At 56.9% G+C, this 19734-nt stretch overlaps 2 protein-coding genes across 3 annotated transcripts in view; both read right to left on the bottom strand.

Annotated features, from left to right (window-relative positions):
- Window positions 1-8: 8 nt before the first annotated feature.
- Window positions 9-2645, bottom strand: PLA2G3 (phospholipase A2 group III). Its single transcript, XM_056503867.1, has 7 exons — window positions 2207-2645; window positions 2002-2134; window positions 1792-1926; window positions 1265-1704; window positions 1027-1156; window positions 805-939; window positions 9-641 (listed from the first exon to the last, which is right to left on the bottom strand). The coding sequence occupies exons 1-7, from the start codon at window positions 2643-2645 to the stop codon at window positions 440-442; spliced, it is 1614 nt and encodes a 537-aa protein (XP_056359842.1). The 3' UTR covers window positions 9-439.
- Window positions 2646-11055: 8410 nt separating this feature from the next.
- The window catches only part of POLE (DNA polymerase epsilon, catalytic subunit), a 29942-nt gene continuing 21263 nt past the window's right edge, over window positions 11056-19734 (bottom strand). The window contains exons 33-48 of one of the 2 annotated variants that reach the window (XM_056504532.1): window positions 18419-18572; window positions 18233-18339; window positions 17051-17227; window positions 16471-16694; window positions 16105-16325; window positions 15308-15512; window positions 14730-14903; window positions 14353-14478; window positions 13753-13885; window positions 13471-13660; window positions 13252-13383; window positions 12957-13150; window positions 12554-12754; window positions 12145-12270; window positions 11930-12019; window positions 11056-11752 (exon numbers count right to left, since the gene is read on the bottom strand). In XM_056504532.1, the coding sequence (XP_056360507.1) occupies window positions 11639-11752; window positions 11930-12019; window positions 12145-12270; window positions 12554-12754; window positions 12957-13150; window positions 13252-13383; window positions 13471-13660; window positions 13753-13885; window positions 14353-14478; window positions 14730-14903; window positions 15308-15512; window positions 16105-16325; window positions 16471-16694; window positions 17051-17227; window positions 18233-18339; window positions 18419-18572 (2568 nt within the window). In that variant the 3' untranslated portion in view covers window positions 11056-11638. The remainder of the gene's footprint in view (window positions 11753-11929; window positions 12020-12144; window positions 12271-12553; window positions 12755-12956; window positions 13151-13251; window positions 13384-13470; window positions 13661-13752; window positions 13886-14352; window positions 14479-14729; window positions 14904-15307; window positions 15513-16104; window positions 16326-16470; window positions 16695-17050; window positions 17228-18232; window positions 18340-18418; window positions 18573-19734) is intronic. The other variant, XM_056504533.1, reaches the window with a different exon arrangement.

The raw sequence follows: 19734 nt of genomic DNA, 5'->3' as shown, positions 1-19734 counted from the left end.
ACAAACCGTGCTCTGACCACCCTTTATTTCCTCTGCTGCATGCAGGTACTGACCCCAGCCCTCCTACTCTGCCTGGGCAAGAGGGTCAGGATCATACCTCACTGCTCAGACCCCCCAGATGAAGGGTCACAAATCTAGGGGTGGGGCACCCTGCCATCCATCCTGCCCCAGAGCACACCAGGGAAGAAAGACAATGGTTTCCCCATTCCTGGGCCCTCCTATTTCCCCTTGCTTTTGATACTCATGGATGGCAGCTACAGCTCCTTGAGGCTTTTCAGTCCCTCTGCCTCTCTGGCTGTGGTACCCAGCTCCATGCTGTCATGCCAACAGCCATGCTCAGTGCCATCCTTTGACTTGAGGACCCCAAGCAGCTCCAGGCTGCAGGTGCTGCACAGCACATCTTCCTCCCCTTCCTTCCCAAGGCTGTGCTGCTTGGGTGTCATCGAAGCACTGTGTGGGGCCAAGCACCCGGTGTCTGCTCTACGCCCAGATGCTGGCACTTCTCACAGAAGGTGCCTCCCCTGGCCTGTGTCTTCTGTGGACGCTTGGCCTTGGAGCTCAGATGCAGAGAGCCCCAGCGCCTTAGAATCTTTTTGAGCTGCCGAGCAGGTACAAGCACAGCCCTGGCCCCTGTGGTACAGCTGCTGGAGAAGCAAAGCTGTGAGCATCACTGTAACTCTGCAGCACCAACATTCACTGCCCCTGCCCTGCAGCCTGGCTGTGGCATGGCAGAGCAGGGGCTAACACTTGTACTACTGGTTTCCTGCCCCACCCAGGCCCTGGCCTCTTGACCTCCCCACTTACCTGTGCTGTGACCCCCTGCCTGGGCTGCAGGCAGCAGGCAGCTCTAGAACAAAGCAGTCCATGGCAAAGTGGTCAGCCAGGACGGTCATGTCCATGTCACTGCAGTCCCCTGCCCTGTGGAGGCACCGCAGCAGTCTGCAGGCACAGGAGGGTGCACGTCAGCAGGTGCTGGCCAGGGCAGGCAGCCCACCACACAGTGCCTTCTTCCTCCTGGGCTCACACCTGCGTGTGCAGTTGCAGTGGAGGAGTGTCCGGCTGTCCACGTTGTGCAGCTGGTACCTTGCCTCGTGGGGTGCAATCTGGTGCTCACACTTACCCAGGTGCTTCTTGCACCTGCACCCCCTGCCTGGGCCTGAGGAGAGCAGAAAGGTAAATGGCAGGCCCAGCATGACCCCACCAGCCTGAGGCCTTAGGCCACCCCAGCTGCAGCGTGCACGTGCTGCCCACAGTACCAGCTCACCCTGCTGCCTGCGCCCGCTCACAGCTGGCATGGGGGTAGCTCCACACTGCGCTGTGGCTGGGCTGGATCCAGTGCTGCCATACCAAGGGCGTGCTGAGATTCCAGCTCCTTGCTCTGCTCCAACCAGATCCTGTCCTGACACTGTCAATGCTGTTGCAGGGCCAGGCTCTAGCCCCCACTGCACTGCTGGATGCCTGGTTGTTAGTTTATCGTTATCCCTGGCCGGCGCAGGAGTACCTGGGCCCTGTGGCTGCTGGGCTGCCTTAGGTCTCCGAGACTGGCGGCGCCCAGGCTTTGCCCTCAGTTCCTGTCGAAGCTGCTTCCTCCCTGTTCTAGAGAAATTCCTTCCCTTGCCCGGGGGCTCCTCCGCTGGTAGGCTGGGATGGTACTGATTCTGCTGCACCATCCTGGCCAGAGGCACTACACCGTAACGCTCACACCTGGGGACACCATGCACTGTGAGGTCCTGTACACCAACCAAGCTGTGCCCGCGGAGGCAGCCGAGCAGGGCACCCCCAGGAACTCACCCGCCCCACCAGTGCCACCGGACGCACTCCTCGCTCTCTTCCAGCACAAAGCACGGCACCTCCAACAGGTTGAAGAATGTGACGCCGATGATGTTGGAGACGGTATCGTTGATGGCGAGCAGGCACCGCCGGAACCTACGGGCAGGGAGCGGTGAAGAGGACGGGCTCCCCAGGGCCCCCGTTTCCTCACGCCCCCGGCCCCGGGCTCACCTGGCGTCGCAATCGCAGTGGGACACGGTGTGCAGGCGATAGTTGCGGATGCCGTAGTTGAACTGCAGCGCCGTGATCTGCGCCCAGCACTGGTCGTGCTCCCGACAGCAGCGGTCGGGGCCGCGGAAGAGCCCTGCGGAGGCGCCGATGAGCGCGGCCCCGCGGAGAGAGCCGGGCGCTCCCGCCGCCCCCCGGCGCTCCGTACCCAACTCGCTCCAGTTCCCCGCCGAGTCTCCCGCGCCACACCACAGCGTTCCTGGCAGCGTCCAGCCTCGGCGGCGGCGGCGGCGTTGCGCTCCCGGGGGCGTGGGGTCGGTGCAGGCAGCACGGCGCCGCCACAGCGCGGACAGGGCCCGGCGCAGCGCCGCCCCGGGCGCGGCGGGCGGGCGGTGCGCGCAGGCGGCGCGGAAGGCGCGGGCGAGGCGCGGATCGCGACGGGCCAAGCAGGCGCGGAGGCGGCCGGGGGAGGCCCAGACGCTCTCGACCAGCGCGGGCCCGGTGCCGGTGCCGGTGCCGGCGCTCAGGAACGCCACGTAGCGCGCGCCACCCGCGCCCGCCGCCTCCCGCGCGCACACGGCCCCGCCGAGCCAAGCGCGCGCGCACGCGCAGAGCGCCGCGCAGGCCACAAGCGCGCGCACCCACATCCCGCGCGCGCCGCCTCCCCGCGCCCGGCTTTAACTCCGCGCCCGGCGGCGGACCCGGCTCCGATTGGCTGCGCCGCGCAGGCCCCGCCCCGCCCCGGCCGGGGTCCGCGATGCTGGCATCTCCTCATTCCGGGCACCTCCTCATTCCGGGCATCTCCTCATTCCGGGCATCTCCTCAGTCCGGGCACCTCCTCATTCCGGGCACCTCCTCAGTCCGGGCACCTCCTCATTCCGGGCACCTCCTCATTCCGGGCATCTCCTCATTCCGGGCATCTCCTCAGTCCGGGCACCTCCTCATTCCGGGCATCTCCTCATTCCGGGCACCTCCTCATTCCGGGCATCTCCTCAGTCCGGGCACCTCCTCATTCCGGGCACCTCCGCACTCCGGGCATCTCCTCAGTCCGGGCATCTCCTCAGTCCGGGCATCTCCTCATTCCGGGCACCTCCTCATTCCGGGCATCTCCGCATTCCGGGCATCTCCTCATTCCCGGCACCTCCTCAGTCCGGGCACCTCCTCATTCCGGGCACCTCCTCATTCCGGGCATCTCCTCATTCCGGGCATCTCCGCATTCCGGGCACCTCCTCATTCCGGGCATCTCCTCATTCCGGGCACCTCCTCATTCCGGGCATCTCCGCATTCCGGGCATCTCCTCATTCCCGGCACCTCCTCATTCCGGGCATCTCCGCATTCCGGGCACCTCCTCATTCCGGGCATCTCCTCATTCCGGGCATCTCCTCATTCCGGGCATCTCCTCAGTCCGGGCATCTCCTCATTCCGGGCACCTCCTCATTCCCGGCACCTCCTCATTCCGGGCACCTCCTCATTCCGGGCATCTCCTTATTCCGGGCATCTCTTCATTCCGGGCATCTCCTCAGTCCGGGCACCTCCTCATTCCGGGCATCTCCTCATTCCGGGCACCTCCTCATTCCGGGCACCTCCTCATTCCGGGCATCTCCTCATTCCGGGCACCTCCTCATTCCGGGCACCTCCTCATTCCGGGCATCTCCTCATTCCGGGCATCTCCTCAGTCCGGGCATCTCCTCATTCCGGGCATCTCCTCATTCCGGGCACCTCCTCATTCCCGGCACCTCCTCATTCCGGGCACCTCCTCATTCCGGGCACCTCCTCAGTCCGGGCACCTCCTCATTCCGGGCATCTCCTCAGTCCGGGCACCTCCGCATTCCGGGCACCTCCTCATTCCGGGCACCTCCTCATTCCGGGCACCTCCTCAGTCCGGGCATCTCCTCATTCCGGGCATCTCCTCATTCCGGGCATCTCCTCAGTCCGGGCATCTCCTCAGTCCGGGCGTCTCCTCAGTCCGGGCATCTCCTTATTCCGGACATCTCCTCATTCCGGGCATCTCCTCAGTCCGGGCACCTCCTCATTCCGGGCATCTCCTCAGTCCGGGCATCTCCTTATTCCGGACATCTCCTCATTCCCGGCATCTCCTCATTTCGGGCATCTCCTCAGTCCGGGGATCTCCTCATTCCCGGCATCTCCTCATTCCCGGACATCTCCTCAATCCGGGCATCTCCTCATTCCGGGCATCTCCCCAGTCCGGGCACCTCCTCATTCCGGGCATCTCCTCATTCCGGGCATCTCCTCATTCCGGGCATCTCCTCATTCCGGGCATCTCCTTATTCCGGGCATCTCCTCATTCCGGGCATCTCCCCAGTCCGGGCACCTCCTCAGTCCGGGCACCTCCGCATTCCGGGCACCTCCGCATTCCCGGCATCTCCTCATTCCCGGACATCTCCTCAATCCGGGCATCTCCTCATTCCGGGCATCTCCCCAGTCCGGGCACCTCCTCATTCCGGGCATCTCCTCATTCCGGGCATCTCCTCATTCCGGGCATCTCCTCAGTCCGGGCATCTCCTCATTCCGGGCATCTCCTCATTCCGGGCATCTCCCCAGTCCGGGCATCTCTTAATTCCGGGCACCTCCTCATTCCCCTTCCCCATCTAGGGCACTCTCCATCCCCGGGCTCCCCCCCTACACGCACCCCACCCCACGCGCTCTCTCCCTGAGCACTCATGAGTGTACTCTCACGGCCACGAATCTGGATCCAGGTGTGTGCAGGTGTGCACATACTCGCCTTAAGCGCACGCGTACACACGTGTGTGAGTCTGTGCCCATGTGCCGTGCATGCCCAGCCGCGTGTGCCCCGCACAGGCTGTAGCCATGTCCCTGCTCAAGTGTCTGCTGTGTGCAGTCAGGATACAGACACTAACTGTCCTGTCCAGCCCCTGCAGAAGCTGCCCATGGCCCAGGACCACACCTGTTTGAAAGATGAGGATCCCCGAGGACAGAGCCACCATTGGCCCCCAGGGCAACTCCTACTACTGCCTGGCCCTCGCGGTACAAAGGTGTTTCTAGATATGCAAAGGAACCTCCCATGTCCCAGATTGTGCTTATTGTATTTTGTTCCAGTACTGGACACCACTGGGAAGAGACACACTCTTGTCTCTGCACCCTCCCTGCCTGTGTATTAACAGGATCCCTCAAAATTCCTCTGCTCCAGCCTCAGCAGACCCCACTCCTACAGCCACTTCACACAGTACAGGTGCTGCAGTCACTCCACCACCTCCTCCACTGCTCTTTGCTGGACTCGCCCCAGCATGTCTGTGCCTTGTCCAGGTGATCCCAGCTGGAGCAGCAAAGCCTCCCCCTGGTGCTCCCTGCTCAGCTTGGCCTGGTGCAGCTTGGGCTGCTCCATGAGTACACATCCCCGGCTCCTGCTTTGCTAGTGTCCAGCAGGATCCCATGGTCCATCCCTGCAGAGCAGTTTCCCAGCTGGTGCCTCAACTTATGCTGGTACAATATCCCCCTGAGAATCAGGATCTCTCTACCCTGGAAATACCCTGTGAGGATGGCTGGGCTGTGGGGCAGAACTCACTGCCCCACACCTATCCCAGGGCCCCTGTGCCCCAGGGAAGGATTGCTTAGGGTGGCCAGTGAGTTCCTCTGGTGTGGCTCTTTCTTCCAGGGCTAGTTGGAGTCATGTCTGTGTCCAGGCTGATGCTTTGCCCTGCTGGGGTTCTGGGGCTGGGGAGCAGGGGAGGCTGTCTGTGGAGCCCCATGTGCCCTGACCCTAACGTGGGGACACTGGGGGCTGAGGGATGGGGTTTGGCAGTGTAGGCTTATCTCACCTTATCAGGATTTCCCTGACAGCAATGCACTGCAGCAGGGCAAAGTCCACCCTATGGCTGTGGTAGGACGACTGTGTGCCACCCATGACACCACCCCAGGTGTCACAAAGGTCTCCTCTGTCCTGGGAGCTGTGTTCATGAAGCTGGATGAAGGCTGGCAAGATGAGCACTGGCATCCCAAGGCTGGGGAAGGGCTCTGCTCGGGGGTAGTGCAGATGTGGGAGAACCAGCTTTCCACCCATAGGGATCCACAGAGCCCTCCTGCCATGGGCTCTGCCACCCTGCTGTGCTCCTATCCCAGTGCCCCAAGGCTGCCCTGTGCATGCATTGCCCCCTCATGCCCAGCACCCTGAGGCTGCTCTGTGCCTGGGCTCTCTGGGCAGCCCTGTGGGGCCCCACAGAGAGGGATCCATGAGGCAGCACAGGACAGCCTTGGCTGACAAGTATGTGACTCCATTAGAGACACAAAACCCAGTTTGGGTTTGTCTGGAAGATAACAGGATAAGGAGGGATGCCCAATGCTCTGGCCTTCACCACCCAAGCAGCCAGTGGGTTATAGGGCTGGCTCTGCAGCAGAGCTCCCTGCTGTGTAACCATGCAGCCACTGCCCTGCTGCCAGCTGCTGGCACAAGGCTGGTGTCTGGCTGGACAGTGAGGACGTGGGGCTGTGCCCTGGGCTACCCTCCCCAACAGGCAGCACTGCCAGCCCTGCACCCAGCTCTGCTGACGTGACTCAAGGCCGCAGACAAGGCCAGCACAGGGCTGAGCTGCCAAGGACTCAGGACAGCCTGCAGTGCTCCCCCACTCAGCTCAGCTCTGGTGGAGATGCCAGGGTGGGGACTGGGTCCCAGCCTGGGTCAGCAGCAGTGCAGAAATGAGCTAGTGAAGCAATTCTTTCCCTCCTTCTTCTGCATGCCCCCATTTGGGGCTCCCCAGTACAAGGAAGAACCTATACTGGAGTGAGGCTGGTGAAGGCTGCTGAGCTGGTCAGCACTGGAGCTAGGCTTATCTGGGCTGAAGGAGAGGAGAAATCAGATTTTATCTGCCCTGAACTCTAAGTCATCGCAGGGCTCACTTCTTCTCCTTTTGAGACCTGGGGTCTCATCCATGTCTCAGTGCTGACACAACCCCAGATGTCCCTGTGTCCAGCCTTGCCCTTTGCCCCAGCTGGTCAGCAGCACTGGCTCCCCACCGTGTGTGTGCCATGCACACTGCTGGCCGTGTCCTGCTCATGTCCCCTAGGGACAGGTGTCCTCAAAGGGGATGCACAGCTTTGCCTTCTGGAAAAGCAATTGCTGCAGCACTGGATATAAGCCTTTCTGCTTTTCACTGATCTAAGCTGGAACTTACAGCTTTGTGGAAGGAAGCAGTAGAGCATCCAGGGCATCCATGGCTCTGAATATGAAAGACAGAACAGGGAAACAACTTCATGAGAGAAAATGTTTTGTGAAGGTTGGAAGACAAAATTCAAGTTGGAATGAGCAAAGGAATCATGCAGTTATTTCACGCCTGAGTTGAGATTATCAGTTCAAGCACTATGCAGACCCAGGGAGACCTTTGAGGGCTCCTGTGGACTCTGGCATGCACCCACAAGTCTCTCCACCCCATGCTGGCTGCTGGGCACTCCCCAGGCTGGCAGACAACACGGCCACCACCTGTCTGCCTAGGAGAACTTGGGTCAAGCTGCAGCCCATAAGAGGTCTTTGTCCCACCTGGATCCCCTGCTCTGGCACCGAGACCCCCTGCCAGTGCCAGCCTACCACACTGGCATGGGGACCCACGTCACAGCAGACAGAAGGGCCCAGCCTGCTGCCTGAGGCTGCTCAGGCTTTCCATCAGCCTGATGGAGGTGGTGGCACTGGGATGTGGGGGGAGTCAGGCTCTTCTGCTGCTTTGATGGCATTTGTCTGCTCCCTGGCTACCCTGTGGGGCCAGGCTAGTGGGCTTAACTGACCTGTTCCCTTTAGTCCTGGCTCTAGGGAGAGCACTGGTTCAGGCTGGAGTGGCACTGGTGCCCATGGGTGCTCAGGCCACCCTGGGCAAGGCCAGCCCACGTGCCTGGCCCCAGGCTCTGGGAGGTTGTGCTGCTTGGCATCATGCAGCATCTGCCTGGAGCTCTTCAAGGAAAGAGCCATCCCTCTAGGATATATTGTCTAATACAGTTTTATTATTGTGAAGGGACTACAGAGGCAGAATTTTCTTCTCTCAGACTCCCATTGCAGAAGCAGAGATGGCCCCATCAGCTATTTTCAGTGTGAGTCTGGGCTGTAGGAATGATGGGGATGGTCAGGCTCTGCACATCTGCTGGTGCTGCAGCTCACAGGAGCTGTCTCCAGCTCTGGGTCCTCAGCCTCCTCAAGGTCTTGTCCAAGAGTCAAAGAGTGCCCTGAAGCCCTGGGCAGCCTTGGCTGGGTGACCCTGCTTGAGCCAGGAACTAGACAACCTCCACCCTCAGCAAGGAGGTGTGTCTTGCTTCCAGCAGTAAATAACCAGCCTTACTTATAGAAAAATACAGCAAGTCCCAAGACATAAGAAACACAAAGAAAACCACCACAAAACACAGAGGTTCCTTGTGAGAGGATACTGATGGTAGGAGGAAATTCCTAACATTTTCTGTTTTCCCTTAGCTCCTTAGGCATTTCCCCATGCCATTGTGGTCTTGGGAGTGCCTGGTTTTACTGCCCTGGTGAACACATCCCTTTAAATCATGGGAACTACCCAGGAGGAAGCAGCTCTTCAGAGTGATACCTGACTGGTGCAGATAACTGCACTCCAGGTGAAGGCCAGGTAAGTGAGGAGTCAGCAGGAGCTGGGTTTACCAGGAACAGGAGGAGCAGCAGCTCAGAGCAGGGACCCCCTTCCCTGCAAGCATGGGTGGGCACTTGGCAGGAGCTGTGGGCTGGCACACTGGGGAGAAGAAAGGTCACAGGGCTGAGGCATTTCTGGAAAGCACAGTCGCTTTTCTTTCAAAGTCCAAGGAAAACTGTGGGCTGGTATTATCATCTCATGGAAATGAGATGAAGGGACCAAAGCAACTTGACAAGACAAAACATTCCCACATGCTTTGGATTTCCTTCCCATTGTGTACAAGAGATGTGACTGAGCTCTGCCTGGGAAGGTTTGGATGCCTGCAGCAGGAAGTGTGTATGGCACTGGTGAATAATTTACAGAAAAGTCAGGTGCACAAGCCACAGCACGTGTGTGGCAGAGCAGGGTGCAGGCTCTGAGCACCCATGGGGGCTGGCAGGGCTGCAGCCTGTGCTCCCTGGCCTGCAGCACCCACACCACATCCACAGCTCAGCAAAGGGGTGAGTGCAGGACAAGCTTAAAAACTTGATTCCTCCTTGAACTCTACACATCTCCCAGTAAAGCCAGTTTCCCTGGTTTTGGTAAAGGAAGCAGCTGATTTCAGATGGCCTTGGGCCCCAGTGAATTTCTCCTTTTCACTGGAGCTGAGTCTGGTGCAACTGACTCTGGGCGTTTCCTGGCTCAGCCCAATGGAATTGCTGTCCTGGCTCTCATTTGTTGTCCAGCCTAGAGACAAGGCATGAATTCCAGCAACTTCTACAGAGAGCAAGCCTCAGAACCAGTCACACCACACAGCTTCTGCAGATATTGGCCAGCAGCAGGATGAGGCCAGCTGTGTCCCAGGCTTTTAAAGGCTGTCAGCAGTAACAAAGCAGGGCAGTTACACAGAGCTGCAATTCATGGAGTGAGTCCTGGAGACAGAGCATGCTGCTGACACAAGGGACTCTGCAAAGGAAACTGGGACTCAGGAGCTTCCTTGTCCCCTGGCCAAAGATGGTAGCCTAGGCCTGTGCTGCTGCTGTCAGGACCCACTGGTCATGGGCATGATGTTCAACAGAAATTCTCACCAGGTTGAATAAAGCCACTAGACACGTCAGGAACTCCTACCCATAAACTACCCAGTTGCACAAAGAAGTTCAGTACAAAGTATGGGGTGGAATAGGGTAAGTGTGCTTTGCCCAGGAGAGAAATAGGCACAAAAGAGGGAGAGAGAGAGAACAAAGATTATCATAAGTATGTAGATCCCATCTTGGGTGGTCCAGAGCTGGGGTTGTGAGACAAAGAAAATGAAAAAGGGAAGAGAGAGTGAGTGAGCCCAACCCACTTTCTTTTCTAGTTAACGTGGTACAAGCCTTTCTGTAAACTTTACTTTTTGTGCTGTTTTGTGAATTCATGCATGCACAGCCAGCCATTTCAGCCCTCCTGCAGGAAGTGAGCTGAAGGAGGGAACTGAGCATGAAACTCAGGGAGAAGCAGGAAATTGTTTAAGACTGCACTGCCCAACCTCCAAGGACTCTCTCCTCCAATCATATCTTTCCTATTGTAAGTCAGAATGTTTGAGACAAAACATTCCTATGCCTGGTCCAGCATAGCCATGAGGAATGGTGACTGCAAAAGCACCAAAGTTTTGTGAGCAGCAGGGGCCCATGGCTGGCGAGGGAATCTGGCCTAGAAAACTACCAAGTTAATTAGCAAATCCAGCTGCTCTTCCAGAAATCTGCCAGTGAAGCATCCCTGAAGAAAGGGCAGTGCTGGTCATGAGGCTGAATGTTTTTATTTTGCATATTCACAGCACCTGCAACTTTGCTTTAATTCATCCTTGTATCCATGTCAGTAATTCTGGAGGGCCAGAACAGCTTCACAGGCTCTCAAGCTTCAGGACTACCTCTACCATGTGGCCACACTACATGCACAGTTACCTCATGATGCATTCTTGGGGCTGGCAGTCACTCTTCCTGTGCCCTGTGGCCAGAGGTTCTCCAGGAAAGAAAAGAACTGATGTAAATCTTTTGGATTTACATCTTGGTCAAAGCAGAACTGGCCATTTTTCTTGGAAAGCACAAATAAAAGCACAGGAGGAGCATGCACCTCCACCTGCAAAGATACACTCAGGGTTCCTGCAAGGATGTGGCTTCCTGAGCTCTGTGGCAGGAGCAGCAGAGAAGCTGTGAGCAGGCTGGATTCCAGTTCCACTCACATTCCACTTGGTGATGATATAACCCACCAGGTGTACAAGCTGAGGTGGTGACTGAGGCACAAACCACAGCTCTGGCAGCCATGGAGCTGTGCCCATTCCCTGGGGCTGCTCACTGTGCTGAAATGGAGGAACACGGGTGTCTGAGCTGGTAGCTGTGTCCCCATCCTCCAGACCCATCCTGCCATGGTGGGGACAGGTACAGCCTCCAGCCATGGGCTGCTGGTCCTGCTGCAGGGATGTGTTTAGGGTCTCCTGCCCCCCACCTCGCTGGACAGACCCACCAATACCTTAATGAGAGCTGACAAGTGCTCGGGCCAAGCCTGCCCAAGCGCACTAGCACAGGGAAGTCGCCCCACCACAGCCAGCTGCCCACAGGCAGGACCTGCTGGCAGGTGTGGGCAGCACCTGTAGGCACTGCCTGCCTCATGCTGGGCTGAGGATGGGGTGAAGCCAGTGGTACCACAGCCATCAGTATGCCCCAGGCTATCAGTGGTACCACAGCCACTGGCACCCGCAGCCTCTGATTCCTCCCTCCCTAAAAACTGCAACTGCCTTGTACCACTCATTTATTTAAAGAAACTGAAAATTAAAACCATACCTGGGGCCAGCACAGATCTGTGGAGCACAGCTCCAGCCACTGGAAACTCCCAAGTCCCCCACCAGGCAGCCGGGGGAAAAGACAACCCAGTCCCAAGCACGGCTCTCCCTCCCTTCCCTCGCTGCAGGAGGGGTGTGCTGTGTCTCTTCAGTCTGGCTCCTGGCCAAGGGGGTCCAGTGCCACTCTCCATGGATGTGAGAGCATGGAGATGGAGAGTATGGAGAAAGAGCAGTCCAGGGCTCACTGCTGGAGCTGGAGGTTAGTGTGCAGCATCCATTCAATGGTTTCCAGCAGGTAGGCCATGCCATAGTGCCGGGCGATGTTCTGGAAGACACTGACATGGTCCATGAAGGCCTGGGGAGAAGAGAACAGTGAGGGAAGGAGGGGGCTCTGATGGAGGGGCTGTGCAGGGCTGGCCAGAGGGCAGCTCAGCAGGTGCCAGGGGACGTACAGTTAAAGCAGAGGCAAAGGAGGCACAGGGCACTTGAGGGCCTCTCACTGAGCTGCTGGGCTGGGCAGGTGTTAGAGTACCTGGGAGGAGATGGTGAGGGTGAAGTCTCCAGCACAGCTGCAGTACACAGGCATGTGTGCCTCCTTCACAGCACGACACTTTTTGCACACCTGGAGGCCAAGGATGTTCAGGTGGGTCAGGAGATGAGACTGAGCCCCTTTATCAGTGGCAAAATTAATGTGTCCAGGCACAGAGCACCATGGGAATAGGCAGAGTGGGGGATCCCTGTGCTTACCAGGTCCTGGAGCACGAAGGCCATCAGCTTCTTCTGCAGGGCCTCCACCAGTGCCATCTCAATGGCATCGATATCATACTGCACGTGGCAGTTGGGGCACTGCCAGCCAGGCAGCACCAACCTGTCCTAGGGGCAAAGAGAGGGAGGTGAGCACTGCAAGTTCCATGCACTGGGATGGTGGAACTTGTTTCCAGAGAGGACAGAACATAAGCCAAAGCCCTAGTATGCTCAGATCCATCACATGCAGCTAGAAAAGAACAGACAATTGGCTCTAGGTGAGGATGATCATGGGCACCAGGCAGAGCTGCAAAACAGAGGGGAGATAAAGAGATAAAGTGGGTAAGATGACCAGGTGACCTCCAGCACTGCTGTACTGGGGCTTCTATTGCCCTTGGGAGAGAGGCTGTACCTGGGAAAGAGAAGGGTCCTTGCACAGGTCCAGGTCCCTGCAGAAGTTGCAGTTCCTGCAGATGACTTCAGGAAGCACATAGGAGCGGCAAGGGTCCCGAAACTGGGCTGCTTCTGAGAACTCGCCCACCTCAATGAGGCGCAGCAGGTCCCGGCGCAGCTTGTTCACCTGGTTGGTAATGTTGGCATCCAGGGAGAGGACCTGCAAGGATAAAAATCAGGTGAGCCTAGCAGCAGAAACTGTTCTCACAGGACAGCTCAGGTCTGTGACCCTCATAGGGATTCAGGGCAGAGTAAACTGGTTGTAGATCCCTCCTGGGAAAACCTGCAGCAATGGAGAAGGACCAGAATTTCAGTTCAGACCCCAGTCCTTCAGCCAAGGGGCCTTACCAACCCCCACTGACCTTGCAAACGTATTTGATGAACTCCAGAGCTGGGTTGTTGAGTGGCAGGTAGGAGCCAGGCAGGACTGGGAACATGTCTGAGGGCTCTGTAGCATTCCGGGAACCAGCCATCTTCTTCTGGATCTTCTGGGTGATGGTGAAGAAGCTTTGGGTGAGCTCATTGGCCACATAATCTTGTGAGAAGGTGATCATGCCTAGAGGGATGAAGCAGAAAGTGAACTGAGTGGTGGCACATTGGGCAGGCAAGGTGGGTGGCTCTGCCTGCAGCAGGACTGCCCTGGGGCTTGGCACTCACCAGGCATGGCCCTCAGCTCCCCCAGAGCCTCCTGGGACACCTGGCTGGTGCTCCTCCTCTTGATGGGCGTGCTCCCAGGGGTGTTACGCCGCAGTTCCCCCTTCATGCTGTGGTACACAGCCACGATGTAGGCTGGGAAGAATAGGCAAGGCTCCAGCTCCTACCCAGAGCTGGCACTGGGAGGGCACAAGAACCTCAGCATCTCCCCGTACTGGTCACCTGACACGATCATCAAGAAGTAGCTCTGGCAGGAGCCGGCCTGGGGCAGGAACTGCGCAATGTTCCAGCTGTTCTCCAACAGCTCCTCCACATCTGGATCCCCTTCTTCCTCCTCTTCTTCCCTCGCCACCTCCTCCTCCTCCTCTTCCTCGCTCTCCTCCTCCAATGCCTGCCTCTTGCTGGTGTCCTTCTGGGGGTCCAGCAATACCATCTCAGTCCCTCACGCCCAGCCAACACCTCCCTGCTCTGCTCCCAAGGGACAGGGTGCTTTCCATCTCTTACCTCCCCATAGTGGATGCGAGAATCCACTTTTCCCCTGATACCTCCATAATTTGCTGGGTCCATCCAGAGCAGGAACTCCCAGCAGCGGGAGAATGAGATGGTCAGAGAATGGAAGATCTCCTTGGAGTGGATGCTGGAGGGAGGAAACTGCTGTCAATCCCTGTGTCAGCATCATCTCTTCTCCATGCAACACTGTCAGGAGGTGGCACTGGCCAGGAGAGGCCCCTTTCCTATTGCCAGAGATCCCAGGGCAAGTCATGCCCAAGGATACTTGGTTCTCTGCTGTTGTGTCAATGTGCCTATACCACAGCTGGGATACAGACAGCCAGCCAGGGGACAAGTTGCTGGGTATTTCGAGCTCTCCTGGAGTCTCTTCAGGATTGAATCCTATGAGTATACTTGGAATACTGCCTATAGAGGGCAGCTAGGGACTGATCAATACTCCAGGCATGACAGCAAGAAAACTGGGAAGCCTTGTCCCTTCAGTAGCTTTGCCAAAAAAAGTAATAAATTCAGTTCTGAGATGCATCAGAAGGCAAAAAGTCAGAGCCTTGGGCCCTGCCCCAGCCCCACCACCCAGGAGCCGCCAGGTGCACTCACCTGTTGATGATGTACTCCATGTAGCTGATGGCATCCTCAATGCGCCGCTTCTTGGTGCACAGGATGATGCGGTTGAAGTTGGCGTAGACCACAGAGGAGCCCAGGCGCTTGAACTCGGCCACCAGCCTGCAGCAGGGCACAGGGGGGGTCAGTGGGAAAGAAAGCAATGCCAGAGGGCCAGATGTGACCCTAAGAGGATGTGTTGATCCACCAGCCTGGAGTCAACATGTAGCCACACTGGGCAAGGGAAGTCACCAAAAAAGGATGAGAGGTCCATCCTACTGCCCCACCATTCTTGGGTGCCAGCATCCTGGTCACTAACATCACACCTCTCCATTCCCCATCCACCAGCCTGGCACACCTCAGACCTCACTTACTGCAGGAAAAGCTTCTTCATCATGTTGTGGAGCGTGCGGTGCAGTGCTGGGTCATAGAGCAGGGAGGAAGGAGAGCGGAGCCAGCGGTAAAAGTGAATGACCTGGTTGTCTGCATAGACATTGTGGTACTGCGTGATCTCCTTCACCCAGCTCACCACCATGCTCTTCAAAATCCTGTCACCAAGCAGAGACCAGCATCACCCCACCAGCCACCAGCAACCCCTTCTTCCTTCTTGACAGAGATGTGTTTACAGACACACTAGAGAACAGGAACTCCCTTGTTCAACCCTCAGCTGAACACATGATCTGTGCCTCTATAACCTGGTGGAGCATGAACAAAGGAGAAAGCAACATCCCCACACATCTGCTGGCTGAGGCACCAGGCAGCTCTGAGGATTTTCCAATGTGTTGGAGGAAATCCCTGCCACGCACTTGAGGCGTGGATTTATACTTAGAGCACCCTACAAGTCATACTGCTGGAGAAAGGCTAAAGCCAAGAGGGAATGAAGCAGGACCCTGAAGGGACCAGCCAGGATGGAGATCAGCTGCTCTACCTCCTGCTGTTTCTCAAGCCACACCTGAAAGCATTGGAGCAGAGGGCAGTCTCATCATAGCTGGCTGGGATGTTGGCAGCTTGGTTCCCTGTCACCATGTCCTCCAAGGATGCCTGCTGAATCACATCGAAGCTAATGCTCATGCTGGAACCTCCTTCCATGTCATTCACGTGGTGGGACTGCAACACGGTGTTCACAGCCAGGCTCTGGATGTCCAACTCCAGACACACTAGGAGCAGACACAACTGTCAGCAGGGAGGCAGGGAAAGGACCAGAAACATTCTCCCTGCTGCTGCCAGAAGTGCTTTTCACAGGTACAGGGTGATCTAATCTATAGGTGCTACTGCACTCAGAGGGCAGATGCTTTCATAAGCAAGACTGGACCTTCATTTGATTGAGCCTTGTCTTTCAACAAGACTGGGACCTACTGACCCTCTGGGGACCTGGAGGCTGCAACAGTGGACCTCAGAAGAACTCATTACACTAAAGCTGCCTAAGAGAGACCTGTCCCAGCATCACCAGTGATGACCAAGTGAGCTTTCCTTAGGCTGACAATATTGCAGGTGGTCTGCAAAGTGCTGCTGTCATTGGTCACTGGTAAAAGAAATCCCTATTTTGATGCCTGCACACGTTAAAGCCTTCCCTGCCCCAGGACATGCCCCTAGCCATCCATTTTCCCCATACTGATGCTGAAATCCAAAAGCTGCTGGTTACAACTGTCACCACAGAGACTCTTTGGGGACTGCATCCACCCCTCTGCAGGACTCACAGGGCAGGATCCAGCTCTGCCCCATTCTGCTACCACCCTTCTCCCTCTTCACCTGTGGAGTAGCAGCCAGGGTTGTTGATCTCAACTGAAGCTCTCTCATCAAACTCCATGACCAGGCGGTTGTCATCGGCCTCCTTGCCCCCCAGGTCGGGGCGGGCCGTGGGGGACAGCCACAACAGGTGGTTGTGACGGCAAAGGTGGCGCGAGAAGAACAGGTCAGAGCCGAAGGTGGAGATGTCATCGGGGAGGTTCCCAATGGGGATGTGGTAGTACCTGAGGCACGGACACATCAGCAGTCACTGGCGTGAGAACGGCTGAAGGAAAAACAGACCCTGACCAAAACCTCAAGGGATGAGGCAGCTCCTGTGGTCCCACTGAGAGCAGGGCAGCCTAAGGGGAACATGGCCACCCTATGTACCTGCTCATCTCAAACGCCTGGGAGAGGCAGGTGTCTAGGTTGAGGTAGTGGCGAATCATGCGGCGGGCGGCGTGGCGCTGCCAGTCCAGCACAGAGTAGCTGATGTCATCTGCCAGCCGGATGGGGACCAAGGGGAACTCCTCAATGCTGGGGATGCCGCTCGCCAGCCGCTTCAGGTCCCAGTTGGACTGCACAGCCACCAACGTGGGGCCCCGGCGCTCGTCCTGCGCCAAGGAGGAAGAGACATGTCCTGGTGAACCTCTCCCTTGCTTAGCAGGAAGCTGGTGGTGCCAGGTGCCCCTCCTCACAAGGGTCCTGGGACAGCACACCCAGCATTCCCAAAGCACTCACCCACCTCCAACATCCAGGGGAGCAGGGATGGAACGAGATCCTGAGGTGGGCCTTGCTGCAGGCACTGCCCTGAGTAAGCCCCCCACAAGCGAAACAAGCACCCACTTCTTGACCTTTGGACCAGCAGTGACATGCAGGTGTTCTTGGACTAGTGCACCAGTGCCTTCCACACCATCCTTCCCTTAGTCCCAAAGGTCCCACTGAAACCCTTCCCACACCTTCATCTCACCTTGTAGCCCAAGAGCAGCCGCTGAACACCTCTGTAAATGGCCTTGGGGTCGGTCTCAGCGCGCACCTCGAAGGTGTGTTTGTCTGGGGGCAGCAGCTCCTCGCCCACCTTTCCCAGCAGAGCCGCACGCTCCACTGAGAACAAGGTGGTGAGGTTTGGCATCTGGTTGCTCCGTACCTGGGGGCAGGAGGGACCAGGTCAGAGCAGGGGGAGAGTGACCCTGGGATGTGCAGTGCCAGGGGCCCTGCCAAAACATGGCAGGGATGTGCGATGTATGGAGAAACCTCCTGCTGCCTGGCCCTACCAGGGAATGGTCTGGGGTGGAAGGGACCTTTAAAGGTTGTCTAGTCCAACCTCCTGTCACAGACAGGGACAATACACAATGTCAGAATTCCTTAGGCTGGAAAATACCTTGAAAAGTCCAGCTCGTCACCCAACACTGCCAAGGCCACCACTAAACCACATCTCCAAGTCTCACATCCTCATATTTTTTAAATTCCTCCAGGGATGGTGACTCCACCACTGTCCTGGGCAGCTGTGCCAAGACTTGACAACTGTTTTGGTGAAGTTTTTCCTAATATTCATCCTAAACCTCCCCAGGTGCAACCTGAGGTCAACTAGACCAGGCCCCATCCAACACGGCCTAGAACACTTCTAGGGATGGGGCAGCCACAGCTTTGCTGGTAAACGTGTACCAGGGCCTCACCACCCTCACAGGGAACAATTTCCTCCCAATATCCCATCTAACCCTGCCCTCTGGTAGTGGGAAGCCATTCCCTGTTGTTCTGTCACTCCATCCCTTGTCCAAAGTTCCTTTCCAGCTCTCTTTAGGCACTGAAAGGGGCTCCAAGGTCTCCCTGGAACCTTCTCTTCTCCTGGTTTAACACCTCCCAGCCTGTCTCCAAAGCAGAAATGCTCCAGCCTTCCTCAGAGCATCTTTGTGGCCTCCTCTGAACTTGTTTCACCAGCTCCATGTCCCTCCTATGCTGCAAACTCCAGGGTGGGAGGCAACTCTGCACGTGGGGTCTCACCTGAGAAAGGCAGAGGAACAGAATCCCTCCCTTCCCTGCTGCCCATACCACGGGGATCAGTCCAGGACACGGGGGTTTCTGGGCTGTCAGGGCACATGGCCAGGGCATGTCCAGCCATGCCCCAATTTCCCAGTCCCACAGCACTCCTCACCTTGTCCAGCACGAAGACGGCAGCCTTGCGCTGGGAGGGGATGAAGAGGCCCAGCAGCGCCTTGCTGCCCTGGCAGCTGTGGTACAGGTAGATGTGGCGAATGCTCCCTGGGGACACAGAGCACAGAGCTCACTGGAGCCCATGGACGCCAGGTGCCTCAGGAGACCCTCCCCCAGGATGCCTCACCTGGCTCCAGGTAGGTGAACTGGGCCAGCGAGCGCATCTCCAGGTGCTCGATGCTGAAGGTGTCAGCCTCTCGCCCCGCCAGGTGCCGCACGAGCTGCCTGCTGACCATGCACACGCAGCCCAGGCGGACGAGCGCACGGAACAGCAGCGGCACCTGCAATGGTGGGGAGAGACGTGATGGAACAGCTGCTGCTGAGCTCTTCTTGGGGGTTGCAGACCTAGAATGACCCAGATTAAAACCCACAGGCAGCACATATCTGAGATGCCTTGGAACGAGTTTGGTATTACCAGCCTTGCTAAAGGTATAGAACAGGTATCTCAAAATACATGTCTTCCTATCTAGGCCCAGATCCTACCTTTGGAGAATATGTGGAGCAGTATTTGGGTAATCTTGCTGCTCTGCAACTTGTGGTTTGTCACTCTGAGGCAGGGGCTCCATTTGAACCTCCAGATAACTGGCATCGTGGGAGATTCACCACAGATCTATACTGCTTTATTAACCCTATAGCTCTCAAATCTACTGCTTCAGGAGACTCCTGAAGGCTTGCTGAGGAACCTGATCCCAAACTAGTGAGAAGCAATAAACATTTTCTTGCCTGATTGCTCTTCCCTTGTGCTAATTTTATTTGTAGAGGCCCCTCACATCTCTTCAGTAAGATGAAGCATTCCCATCTAAGTTCCATCCCCAAGGGCAAATTGTTCCCCTCCTTGCATCCTTCTGTTACTCCTGCTGCATTTTTTGGGATCATGATCCGAACTGCATTGCAGATATTTAAAGATCAAGGTAGGTCTTCCCTTGCCAAGGTCAGTGTCCATCTGGGTACAGTCTCTGGGAGTAGAAACTCCACAACACCTTGGGCAACCTGCTCAACAGTATTTACAGAATTTTTTTCTGACATTCACACAGAATTTTCATGTTTTAGGTTGTGTCCACTGCCTCCCATTCTTTCCTGGGCACCAGAGCAGAGCCTGGCTCTTCTCCACTCTTTGCATTGAGCAGGTCCCCTGAGCCTCTTCTGTGCTGCACAGTCCAACTCACTCACCCACCCCTCAGATGACAGATGCTGCTACCCCAAGACTATCTAAATTCCTTCATATCTTTAAAATTTCTCCATACCCTTTGTTTTCCTTCAGTTGCTCATTTTAATTTCCCCTTAACTTGTTGATTTTTCACCTTCCCACCTAAATAAACACTACTGGATTGGAGAGGACTCGGGTTTTCCTAGAGGAAGGTCTATAGATATAAAGAATTTGTCACTTTGGACAAGTAATCTGAAGTAAGATTTGGGTGCTGATTACTAAATCTCAGTATGGTT

This window comes from Oenanthe melanoleuca, chromosome 15, assembly GCF_029582105.1.
Source record: "Oenanthe melanoleuca isolate GR-GAL-2019-014 chromosome 15, OMel1.0, whole genome shotgun sequence".
NCBI lineage: Eukaryota > Metazoa > Chordata > Aves > Passeriformes > Muscicapidae > Oenanthe > Oenanthe melanoleuca.
Note: the sequence above shows the minus strand (reverse complement) of the source record. Positions and strands in the feature narration are given on the sequence as shown.